The sequence below is a fragment of the Furipterus horrens genome, unplaced genomic scaffold (assembly GCF_987537825.1).
Source record: "Furipterus horrens unplaced genomic scaffold, mFurHor1.1.pri manual_scaffold_1, whole genome shotgun sequence".
In the NCBI taxonomy this organism is placed as follows: domain Eukaryota; kingdom Metazoa; phylum Chordata; class Mammalia; order Chiroptera; family Furipteridae; genus Furipterus; species Furipterus horrens.
Window position 1 is genome coordinate 191,434,884 of NW_028327171.1, and position 13,148 is coordinate 191,448,031.

A 13,148-nucleotide genomic window follows, 5' to 3' on the forward strand; every position below is an offset into this window, starting at 1 on the left:
CTATATATCTCTTTTTTACCATTACCATTCTGTTCATTTTTCAAGGTGTGGTAACAGCATCCTGGTTTTAATAGTAAAAGTCCTCCTTTAGAGATATATATTAAAATAACTATAGATAAAATGATGTGATGTCTGGGATTGGCTTCAGAATATTATGAGGAAGTAGAACGGGGCAGTGTAGACAAACTAAGATAGGCCAGGAGATGGGTGTATGGTGCAATTATACATACATCAAAATTTTCCATATTAAAACATTCCATAAAAAATGCATTCAAAGTTTCCAAAAATTCTTTTAACCATAGGTCTAATTATAATACATCAGTTTATTTCATTTTATTTCCTAATAAAGAAAACTCAACAAGAGTTAAATTGAATAATTCTAATATTTGTATCCATTATTAAAAGATACAAACCCCAAAATTACCATAAAGTCATCTCCCTCATATTTCAGTGGATATACCTCTATCTAAACACACACACACACACACACACACACACACACACACACACATATATATATCTATCTTCATTTTTATGCTGCATATATTCAAACTTAACAAGACAGTACTAGAGATCTGGAATGGAACTGACCAGATTTAGCTCCATGACTTCAAGGTTTAAGTCAAGCTGTCAAGATCTTGGGTCTACTGGAAATTTACAAACAACCCTAGAATTGTGGTTAAAAGTTAGATATGCACAGACAACTTCCTAGGAACTAAAAATTACATCTAAAAATCATACTGGTATTGTAAAACCTCCTCTTTGAGCCTAGACTATGCAAAACCGGGAACAAATTGGTTTGACCATATCCAAAGTACTAGCAAACACATTTATAGGTATAGCTTTCATTAATTACCTATCCAATATCCATCTTCTCCTTCTTCTTTACAAAGGGAAGCCTAAATTTGGCCAGGTAAAAAACATATTTCTCAGCTTTTTTTAAGGCCACATGATGCAGTGCTGGCTAATGATATAAGATGACATACATTTTGCTGATACATACTTTTTGGCATACTTTTTTCCTTTGCTTCTTCCCTTTCTCCATCCCTTTCTCTTGTCTGATACAAAGACACAAAGTAACCTTTTTTTTTGTGACTGCAAGGAGACAAGCATGAGAGTGAAGAGATCTGTTAAGGATAAAGAAGAAAGGAGTATGAAGGCATTGTGGAACTGCCTTACCAGCCCTGAACTACTTATGTCTAGAGATCTTGCTTCATGAGAAAAATAAGCTGCATATTTGTTTAACCTAATATATCAGACTTTTGGTTATTCAGTTCAAAAGCAGTTGGAACTGACATAGAAGGTGCTATAAATAGGTTATCATTTGGTTTATGTTAAAAACAAGTCCTAGAAAACTACCTCAAATGCGCATCGAAAGCAGAATGGTAAGTAAACTGTTGTAGAGTCACAGACTGGAATGCAATATAGCAATGAGAGTTAACAACGTACAAATCTCCAAACAATCCTGAGCAAAGGAAACCAGACACAGAAATACAACACACTGTATGATTCCACTTACATAATCTTAAAATGTATAAAAACAGGCAAAACTGATCTGTGTATTAGTAGTTAGGGTAGTGGTTCTTAATTTGGGTGCTGGCTGCATGGATATATGATGAGTTTGTGAAAATTCAGCAAACTGTACACTTCTGTGCACTTTTTCATACATTTATTAATCTTCAGTAAAACTTTTTAAAAATAACTGGCCCTAGAAATTAAGAACAAGTCCAACAAACAGAATTCCAAACTCCCTTCTTTCAGGTCTTTCCTTCAGATTATCATTAGCTCAGTAAAGGCAACTGAATGCAAAAAGAATGCTCAAAATAAAAAAGTATGCCCTGGCTGGTGTGGCTCAGTGGATTGAGCACTGGCCTGCAAACCAAACAGTCCCTGGTTCGATTCCAGTCAGGGCACATGCCTGGGTTCCGGGCCAGGTCCCCAGTTGGAGTTGTGCAAGAAGCAACCAATTGATTTTTCTCTCCCTCTCTTTTTCTCCCTCCCATTCTCCTTCCATCCCTCTCTGAAAATAAATAAGTAAAATCTTTTTTTCTTAAAGTATAACATATCCAAATAAACCTGCTCTGGCTGGTGTGACTCAGTGGATTGAGCACCAGCCTGCGAACCCAAAGGATGCAGGTTCAATTCCCAGATTCCCAGTAAGGACATAATGCCGAGGTTGTGGCCTGGTCCCCAGTTGGGAGTTAAGAGAAGTAATAGATCGATGTATCTCTCACACACTGATGTTTTTCTTCCTCTTTTCCACTCTCTAAAAAGTAAATAAATAAAATCCTTAAAAATAAACAAACTTATCATGTTGCTGAATTATCCAAAATGTAAACTGTAAAACTAAGGTGCTCAATAATAGGATCTGTGTGAACTTACCCACATGACATTTTTAAAAATTTTTATGTATCGATTTTAAAGAGAGAAAGAAAGAGAGGAAAAAAACTAAAAACATCGATTTCTTCCCTGGCTTGTACAGCTCCATGGATTGAGTTCCAGCCTGTGAACCAAAAGGTCGCTGGTTCAATTCCCATTTAGGGCCCATGCTTGTATCGCGGGCCAGATCCCCAGTTGGGAGCGTGTGAGAGGCAAGGGATCCATGTGTCTCTAGCAATCACACTGCTATTTCTCTCCCATTCCTTCTCCCTCCCTTCCCCTCTAAGGTAAATAAAATCTTTAAAAAAAAACACATCAACTTATTGTTCCACTTATTTATGCATTCATTATGGATCAAACCCACAACCCTGGCATAGCAGGACAACACTAACCAACTGAGCAACCTGGCCGGGTCTTTTTGAAAGAAGTAAAACATCAGCCCAGGGCCAACATGACTTTTTTACAGAAGTAGAATATCAGTTGGTTGGAGTGTCATCATGTAACCAAAAGGCTGTGGGTTCAATTCCCAGTCTGGGCACATGCCTAGGCTGTGGGTTCGATCCCTGGTCTGCGTGGACATGGGAGGCAACAACCAATAAATGCTTCTCTCTCACACTGATGTTTCTCTCTCACTTCCTCTCTCTCTAGAAGCAATGAAAAAAATGTCCTCGGGTGAGGATAAAAAAAAAAAAAAAAAAAAAAAAAAAAGCAGACTATCAGGAAATTTTCTACAAAAAAAAAAAAAAGTAAAATTTCAATAAATTCCAAAATGAGATACTAAACCAGTCTTAGAGAAACTTATCCATAACAAGCCCAATGTTCTGGAAGAAGCAAATAATTTGATCTTGGACATAAAGTTATCAGGTAACTATTGCTAACAGAATTAAAGATCAGGAAGGTATGCAAAAACATCAGAAAATGGAAACCACTCCATTACAACCAACCCTTAAAAACAATGGGATTTGAAAGCAGGAGGAAGATACCTGCTGCTTCATGTTTTCAAGGCAACCTTCCAATTCTAAGGTCTAGAATGGTTCCTTGAACATATTGTAGCATTCCACAGATTTGTTAAATGAATGAATGCAAGCACTTCAAAAACTTCTACTATATATACAGTCACAGTACTGGACACTTCAGAAATAAAGAATGAATAAAACTTGACTTCTAACCCTCAAAAGTGAACGGTCCAATGGAAAATGGTATTTCAGTAAGTAATTGTTAACACTATATATAAAAGCTATAATAGAAACAGAAATTCTAACTGCTATGGGTGTCAAAACAGTTTATGACTGCTTTGTAGTTTTGAAATTTGAACTATTAAACCAACCTTCATGAGTAACTAACCGTAACAATCATATTCCAATCATATTCCATTTCAAAATACTAAGAAATATGTCACATTTTCTTTGAAATGTTTTAAAACTTATACATTTGCAACACCAACTAGCTGCAACCTCAAGTATCTATCAGAAAATAGACTATATCATTCTTTCAAAAGCATGAAATGCTTAATTATCACTACATTCTCAAGTCATAGCTATAGTTTAACATATTTATTCTAGGACATAAACAATAGTATAATTATGAATCTTAATATACACCCAGTTCATCATATTCTCCTGCTATCTCTAACTTACAGTAAAATCGATAAACATCAACAGGTAAATACAAAGAACACTGCAGGGTACAATGCTATCCTGACAGAATTAGTACAAGTAATGTGGTGGATTTACAGATAACTGCAAATTCTTTCTTACTCTTCTCATTGAGAAACGGAATCTCAATGTTTTTCCCTTGGTGACTGTAGTTAATAATACTGAGTTGTATGTATATTTAAAAGTTGCTAAGAAAGTAGATCTTAAAAGTTATCACAAGAAAAAAATTGTAACTGTGGTGATAGATGTTTAGAACTAGACTTAGTGTGATCATTTCAGAACAAACACTTATTGAATCATTACATTATACAACTGAAACTAATACATGTTAATTGTATTCCAATTTAAAAAGTCAGGAAGTAAATAAATAAATGCCTTTCCCTTGAGTTTAGGCTGGCCTTACTGATCTGCTTGACCAAAAAATGGCAGCAATAACTTCCAAGTATAAGTCCTAGGAGGCTTGAGGTTTCTAGGCAGGGTTCTCTGTAAATACACACTCTCTCTGTGGGCCCTGAGATGGTCTAAGTCTGGACATCCTCAGGTCTCCACGCCAAAAAGAACACATGTTGAGACCACTCAGACCTTGAGACTCCATGAAGAGCCCAGCCATGGCAGCACACCGTCAACTGAGTACTGTAATCCCAGCAGAGGCCCCACACACCAAAGAGCAATAATGAGCCCAACACAGGGTCCTGCCCAAATTCCAGATTTATGAGCAAAATAGAAGGCTATTGTTTTAAGCCACTAAGTTTTGAGGTAGTCAGGTGCCAACAGGTAACCAGAATTACATAATGCTTGCAAAGCCCTAACAATAGAAGAAAATCGTCCAATCTCTCTGAGGATGGGAAGAGTAACCTCTGTTGTAACAGATTTAGTTAGGATTTGAAGCAAATCAGTCATTCAATTATTATAAACAGACCTGAACTGAAGAGCTGTGAAGTCCATGCTGCCATTGATGATTTTGGTATAGAAAAGATACACTATAACAATGAACACAGGGAAGGAAAAGGGGAAAATGTTTGTACAAATTACCCTTACTGGTTTGATAATAAGCTCTGGTTCTATATACATGCTTACAAGTATTGCTGCAAGATGAGATTATTTGTTACAGGCTAGTCCTTAAACTTTTTGAAGGAGTATATATTCCTAATGAAAGCTATGGGCCCTTTCTCTCTAAAAAAATACACGTGCACAAATACTTACAAAACAGTCCATCCTATATCACTGGATTTTCAGCCTTTTAGGGTCCATGAACCTTGGGTTTAGAACCTGTTTTAGAGCAGTATTCGATAATGACCCAAAAACCCACCAGATAATGCTGGAGTTGTTAGAACTATAACAAAATATTTCACTCAAATTCCAAAAATAATATTTCATTAATCAATGGAGAACACAGCAATTTAAGTCCTGTGTGAACTTACTGTCTACATAATTTAACCTTGAAATCATTACTCAATTTCAATATTTTAGCACCAGACAATAATCTCCTGAGAGTGCCTCAGAAAATACCTTGTTCCAATAAAACTTTCTTTAAATAAAATTGTCTTTTGGGGACAATGGTTCAGTCTCATGCTGTTGGCATTGTACAGCAGTAACTTGGGATTCTTACTCCCTTCTCATAAGCCTCTTAAAGGTATGAGATCAGCTTCCTACTCCTACCTCCTTAAATCCTTACCACTCAACATGACATTGTAGTGGGTTTCCATTATTGACAATGATATTAGTCTACCAGACTAGAACAATAGTTCTTAAACCTTTTGGTCTCAGGACTTCTGTGCTCTTAAAAATTATTTAGAACCCCATAAAATTTCTGTCAGGTTAGTTATACCTATTAAGGTTTACAGTATTAAGACATTGAAACTGAAAAATGTTTTAAATATTAATTCATTTTAAAGTAACAGTAAACCCATCATATTTTAGCAAACAATTTTTATTAAAAATAGTTTCAAGGCCCTGGCCAGGTAGCTCAGTTGGTCAGTGTTGTCCCCATAAGCCAAAGTTGTGGTTCAATCCTGGGTCAGGGAACTTATAAGAAACAATCAACAAATGCTTAAATAAGTGGAACAATAAATCAATGTTTCTCTCTCTTCTTCCCTTCCTTCCTCTCTCTAAAATCAATTTTAAAAATTTGTTTTCAAAACAAAACTGGTGAGAAGAGTGGCACTGTTCTGTATTTTTTCATATTTCTTTAGTGTCTGGCTTAATAGAAAGAAGCTGATTTTCGCATCTGCTTCTATATTTCAATCAGTTTTGATAAAACACGTTAAGTCTTTAGAAAAGTCCACTGAATACACGTGAAAGCAGCAAAGTGAAAAAGACAAATAATGTCCTAGTATTATCATGAAAATAGTTTAGGTCTTGAGGACCCCTGTAAAAGAATCTAAAAACCCGCTGGCCTAAGGCCACTGTTAGTGTCTTAGGTCCTTTATTTCTTCCTTCATGTCTTTCTTAAATGACCAGAAATAAAATTGGAGCAATAAATTCTACAATTTACTTTATAATTCCTTCTGTACATTGTTCTTTTACCCTACTAGTAAATTTCAACATGCTCCCTAGCCACTTCTGAGCATCAAAATAAAAAAGGCTGATGAAACTAAACATTTTACACCTGTTCTCTCCTCCTGGCAACCAAGTAAACAACTATCTAGGGAGATACTTATAATGCCATTCCCATACCAACTTGGGAATTAATCTAGACTGTTAGTAATAAGATCCATCCAAAACTAATCTAGATTATAGTTCCACAAAAGCCTCACTTGCTATGGCCAAGAGGTACAAAACTGAACTGGGTTACAAGCCAAGGCAGTGTGTTAAATTTAAAAGTTCAAGTACATTATGAAGTTGAATGAAAAAGTTTTCTAGATAGCTATCACTAAACAAGCAAAAGGTCCAAAAACACTTAAAAAAGTCAAAGTCATCTTAGCAAACAAAACGGAAGGCCAGACCAAAAAAATAAAAAATAAAAAACAGCACCTTATTAGTTAAAACTAGACCTAAGCGTGGTTAACTTGAAAAGCCTAAAGAAAAACTTACCACGTACAACTGGACTCTCCTGATTGAGTGCAAATCCCAAGAAAATTCTTGATATTAACACTAAGATGGAGCACTTCGCCAAAACAGGCAGCTTTCTGCAAATGTTCTGTAACTGCTCTATATACACGAAGCTTTCCTATCTTTTCCTCAAAAGTATCAGTCATCTTCAGGTTAATGCCCAGAGGAAATGTTTTCTGTTGTTCAAGCAGTTTGTTCTACTTTGCTTCTTGATTATTCTGAGTGCTCTCTTACAACTGGAGGGTTGTTGAACCAATCCCGAGTAAGAAATGGAAAAGCACAAGAAAAGAGGCGACAGCTCTGCACCCCCACACGGAAAAAGACAGAAAAGAGCAGAGGCGGCCGGGCCCCAGCTGCAATCCGAACCGAAAGCACAGCTTTCTAGGTTCCCAGCAAGCCCGACAGCGTCTCCCTGCCCCCACCCCCACGTCTCCACTCCAGCACTAGCGAAAGACCGAGAACCAAAAAAGTGGAATCTACCTGCTTTTAAGGGTCACAGAGCCTCCCGGGCAGAGTGTCTCTCCCGTTACATAACTGGGGCGTAGGGCCCTGCTTCTGCAATCAGTCCTTTAAAAAAGGAGGTACACGGGGTCCCCAGAGACTCACCCTCCCAGGGAGGCAGAAGCTCAGTTCTGCAAGGGGGGGCGACTTAAGGGAGGCTGCGACCAGAAGCGCAGGGACTTAGAGGGTGATAAGCGACTCGGAGAGGGGCAGGACGTTCCGGAGAGCCGCAGGAGGTCCTGCCATCTCAGGCCCTGGTCCACCCCTCTCCCTTGCCAGCAAGTCCCCACCCCCGATCCCTCCCCCCCTGAAGTCGGCGCTCCCCTCCCCCGCGCCTCCATCCCCACCCGCCCCAGCCCAGTGGCAGGAGGACCTGCCAAGTAAGGCCCCGGCCACCACCATCAGACAGCTCCTTGTTCAGTACCTGGTCAGACATGGTGATGATGGCTTCACCCGGGGTCTCCGCACAGCAGCGGCCTCGGGTAGGCAGAACCTCGCTCCGGGGTTTACAAATCCGTCTCTCTTCCCCACAGCACAACACCGCCTCTGGAGGGACTTCCGCTATGTCTCGCGTCACTTCCGCTAGTGCGCTGGGAGTGGGGATGGGGAAAGAGAAGAGGTGAAGCGGGAAAACGGGGCGGGGAAGTGGGCGGTACCCGGGGGCTGGAGGTTTCGGGAGCAGCTTTGCTGTGGTCGCGAGAGTGAATTAACAACAGTCTTGTCTGCTCCACCAAAAACCAGGCCTTGCGCCTCAATCCCCAGCCCATCCCCCAGGAGGAAAATTCCTGGTCCCCAGTCTCAGGGTTTGGCACCGTACTGACAGCCCGGACTCCTCCCCCTCCGACACCTTGAGCGTTTCTGAAGGCTGAGCCTAGATACTTCTATTGTCTCCTGGCCTTGCTCGTCAACCTGCAGGTATATAGTTGGATACTAGCTCTTCTTACTCTTAAAACTAACATTTTGGTCTTAACCAGCTACCCCCCTCCAAACACATGACCTTGATTTACGGAGAATAAAAAGCAAAACAAAACAATCCTATCGGACACAGTCTTGGTGGCTACTGCTAAAAAAGACACTGCTGAAAACTTCTGAACTGATAGGGGGAGGAGCTAATTCTGATCCTTGAATTTATTGCTTTGAGTTAAAGAATGATCCTTCTGTGATTTCTTCTTTAAAATATAATGGCCCTACTGGCATAAGCATAGAAGATGAAGATACAGACAAATGAAATAGAGATTTGTAAATAAATCAATAAGCCCTCAAACATCAATTTTCGATAAGAATGCCAACACAAATAGTGAAAAATCTTTCAACATATGTTGCTAGATGACTGGATAGCCACATGCGAAACAATGAATTTGGATCACTACCGCGGAACTTATGAAAAGTTAACTTAAAATGAATCAAAGGCCTAAATGTAAGAGCTAAAACTATAACCTCTTAGGAGAAAACAAAAGCATAAATCTTCCTGACTTTAGATTAGGAGATGGCTTTTAGATGTGACACAAGCAACCAAATAAAAATGAATTGGACATCATCAAAATTAAAAACTTTTGTCTTTTGTGTTAAGACAACCTAAAGAAAGAGAAAAAATATTCGCAAATATATCTGTAAGGGTCTCATATTCAAAATACATAAAGAACCAGTACAATTCAATAATTAAAAGATAAATCCGATTTTAAAATTGACGGAAAATCTAAATAACCATTTCTCAAAGAAGAGATACAGGTGAACAAATGAATATTTGAATGCTCAATATCATTAGTGATCAGGGAAATGTAAATTAAAACCACAATGAGATACCTACCACCTCACATCCACTAGGATATCTATAATTGAAAAGACAATTGATAATAAGTGTTGACAAAAGTATAGAGAAATTAGAACCCTCATATACTACTTAATGAGAATATACAATGCTTTGAAAACATTCTGGCAGTTCCTCAAACCATTAAACATAAAATTAGCATGACCCAGCAATTCTACTCCTAGATACATACCCAAGAGAATTGATGACATATGTCCACTCAAAAACCTGTACTCAAATATTCACAGCACCATTATTCATCATAGCAAGAGAATGGAAGCAACCCAAATGTTCATCAACTGACTAATGGAAAAAGAAAAGTGGTATATCCACAATGGGTTATCATTAGGCCATAAAAAGGAAAGAAGTACTCATACATTGTGGATAAAACTAAGTGAAAAGAACCAGTCATAAAATATCATTCCATTCATAGGACATGTTTAGAACAGGCAAATCTATAGAGACAGAAAATGGATTAGTAGGCTACTGCTCCAGCCTTCTACTAGGTCTAGGAGGTTGGGGGAAAATGGAGAGTGACTACTAAGAGGCACAGGTTTTCTTTTGGGGGTGATGAAATGCTCTAAAATAGATTGTGATGATGGTTGCACAACTCTGAATATACCAAAAAACTGAAAATTGTGCATTTTAGATAGGTGAACTGTATGATGTTAATTATATCTCAATAAAACTGTTACTATATATATATATATAAAACAGGCCTGAGAAGAGCTGCTAATAATAAGATATTATTAATGAAGCATGTAGGACACTCACATCCAAAGGGTAAATTGAAATCAGCTAGAGCAGCAGTTCCTAAATATTTTTGTTCCAGGACTCCTTTAAACTTTTTAAAACTACTGAAGACCACAAAGAGCTTTTGTTTTTCTGCTATTTCTATTGATATTTAACATATTAGAAATTAGGACTGAGAAAAAATTTTTTAATCCTCATCCAAAAATATGTTTACTGATTTTAGAGAGAGAGGAAGGGAGAGAGAGAGGAAGGGAGAGTAAGAGACAGAAACTTATGTATGGGAGAGAAACATCAATTGGTTGGCTCCCTTATGACCACAACCCTTTGGTGTAACGGACCATGCTCCAACCAAATGAACCACATAGCCAAGGCAAAACGGAGAAAAAATTTAAATATGTATTAATTTGATAAAAAGTAATAAGCCCTTGATATATATAAATAACATATTTGTATGAAAAATTACTGTTTTCCAAATACAAAAAAAAAAAAACACCTTAGGAGAATGGCAATGTTTTTGTTTTTGCAAATGTCTGAATTTTTTTTAATGCCTGGCTTGACAGAAGACTGCAGGGTAGTCGTATCTACTTCATTCAATTGTTGCCATATTCGTTATCATTTGTTTATGTAGGGAAAATCCAGCCTCGTACAGATATATAATTGGGGAGGAGGAAGGACTATTTTAATAGCTTTTTCAGATAATTGTGAATATTTTCAGATAATGGTGAATATTTTGATAGCACACCCAAACTCACCAAGTGGTAGTTTCTTAATGGATATGTGGAACTTGAAACCATTTCAATGAACGTTTCGTGCTATGTTACACTTAAAATCCATTGATCTATCTTGCACTTGAGATAGACATTTTATCCATGCATCATTTTGTAACATCATTGCTTGATCATTTAGAAAACATTGATTCACTGATTTATACAGATCTCCTAAATGTCAACACATTTCACATATAATATCTAAAATCATATTCATTATTTTCACAGACTCATCAGAAAAAGTCTTTAAGTATTTGGAAACTGTCAAAAATCACAGTGATTAATAAAAGTTTACCAAAATGCTAAGTTTTGTATAAAAGTTCGAATTTCATCTTTAAATGTTGGTTTATCTTACTCATTTTTTGAGAAACTGTCTGCTATATTTCAATTCTGAATAATCATTATTGATCTGTCATTTGTCCTGTCACATAAAAAATGATGTCCCAGCCCTGGTCCAGTAGTTCAGTTGGTTAGAGCATCATCCCGATAAACCAAGGTTGTGGGTTCAATCCCTGCTCAGGGCACAAACAAGAATCAACCAATGAATGCAAATAAGTGAAACAACAAATCAATGTTTCTCTCTCTCTCTCTCTCAAAAACAATCAAATAAATAAAACTTTGTTAAAATATTGACCAAAGTCAAAGTAAATTTTTCTGAAAATCAAAAGGAAAATAGCCCCTTCAGTTGAAAAGAATAGGTGAATTTATCAAGTATTTATTAAGTAGAAGTTATTATTACACAAAATATTTAATCTAAGACTATATCTCATAAAATTTCTCTACAAAGTTAGAACATAGTGAGAGAAATATATCTTATTTTTTCTCTTTAAAACAACAAAACAAAAAACAGGTCACCCCAAACTGTATATGAAATCAATGGTTTATCAATGAGTGAAGAAATATGTCAAGGACAGTAATTAAAATTATAATAATTAGCATTTCTCCTGCCCTCTCTACCCATTAGAGATATATTCTCAGGACAAAAAGCACAATCCTAAATGAGTTTAATATTAATAATAATGTTAGTACTGTTATTCTGAAACTATTACATATCAACTATAGAGTAATGCATATACAGGGTGGAGCAAATGTAGGTTTATAGTTGTGAGTACTCTAAACACAGAGTTTATTCCTTTTTTTCCTGTTTTTTTCTTTTTTTTTTCTTATCTGCTCAATTCTCCCCCCCCAGTCTATTCTTGTATTACTATTTATTGATTATTGTATTATTTTCCATACAAACAACTGTAAACCTACTTTTGTCCCACCCTGTGTTTTATCTCTCACTCTCTGTAGTAGAATCAATGAGAGGTCCCCTTTTTATTTCTAATATTACTTGTCCATACCTTCTCTATTTTTTATTGAACAATCACATCAGAGGTACATTAATTTTATTTATCATTTCAAGAAACGACTTTTGGATTTCTTAATTTTCTACACTGTAGATTTAATTGCATTTTATTTCTGCTTTTATCCTATTTCCTTCCTTCTGCTTTCTTTGGGTTTAATTTGCTCTGTTTTCCCTACATTCTGTATTGATGTTTTCATTATTATTTAATTCAAAATATTTTCTAATGTTCACTGTAATTTCTTCCGTATCATGGATTATCTAGAAGTTTATACCTTAATTCTAAAATGTATAAAAATTTTCTACATGTCTTTTTGTTATTAATGTCCAGCTTAATTTCAGTGTGGCCAGAGAACATACTCCATTATGATTTCAGTGCTTTGTAATTTGTTGAGAATTAATTTAAGGGCTTGCATGTGGTCAGTTTTGATAAGTGATACACATGTCCTTGAAAAAAATAAATATTTTTCCATTAAACTCCAGTTTTTGTCTTCATTTAGCATCTCCATCTTTGTCACTGCTTTCTGCTCAGTTTCTCATCCTCTTAGGCATCACCTATGAGTCAGTGAATTCCACAAAGTGAAAAATGGCACCAAAGTAGGGCTTACCTTTCTTTAGTTCATAGGTCTCTTTAGTTCTTACACCTCTAGATAAAATGAGATCTATATCTGAACATACTGAAAAGATGTTCCCATAGCTTCCCTGATGTATAGACTACTGCGTATTATCCAGAAATCCTGTGTTTTGAGCTTGATGCTATGACTAGATGACACTTTTGGTTTGTCTCCCTAGGAGAATTGTGTGTGCTTCACCTGCAGAAAGGTGAGTCAACTATTTTAGGACCAAAGGGCAGACTCTGGTATTTGTGAGTGCTGTTTACAAAATATTTA

The 13,148-nt window shown here is 36.8% G+C and overlaps 1 protein-coding gene across 3 annotated transcripts in view; it reads right to left on the reverse strand.

The window, feature by feature from the left end:
• Window positions 1-13,148, reverse strand: part of SUMO1 (small ubiquitin like modifier 1) — a 46,642-nt gene that overhangs the window by 19,298 nt on the left and 14,196 nt on the right. For all 3 annotated transcript variants that reach the window (XM_090282694.1, XM_090282689.1, XM_090282684.1), the window contains exon 2: window positions 8,011-8,176. In XM_090282694.1, coding sequence (XP_090138820.1) covers window positions 8,011-8,176 — 166 coding nt within the window. The remainder of the gene's footprint in view (window positions 1-8,010; window positions 8,177-13,148) is intronic.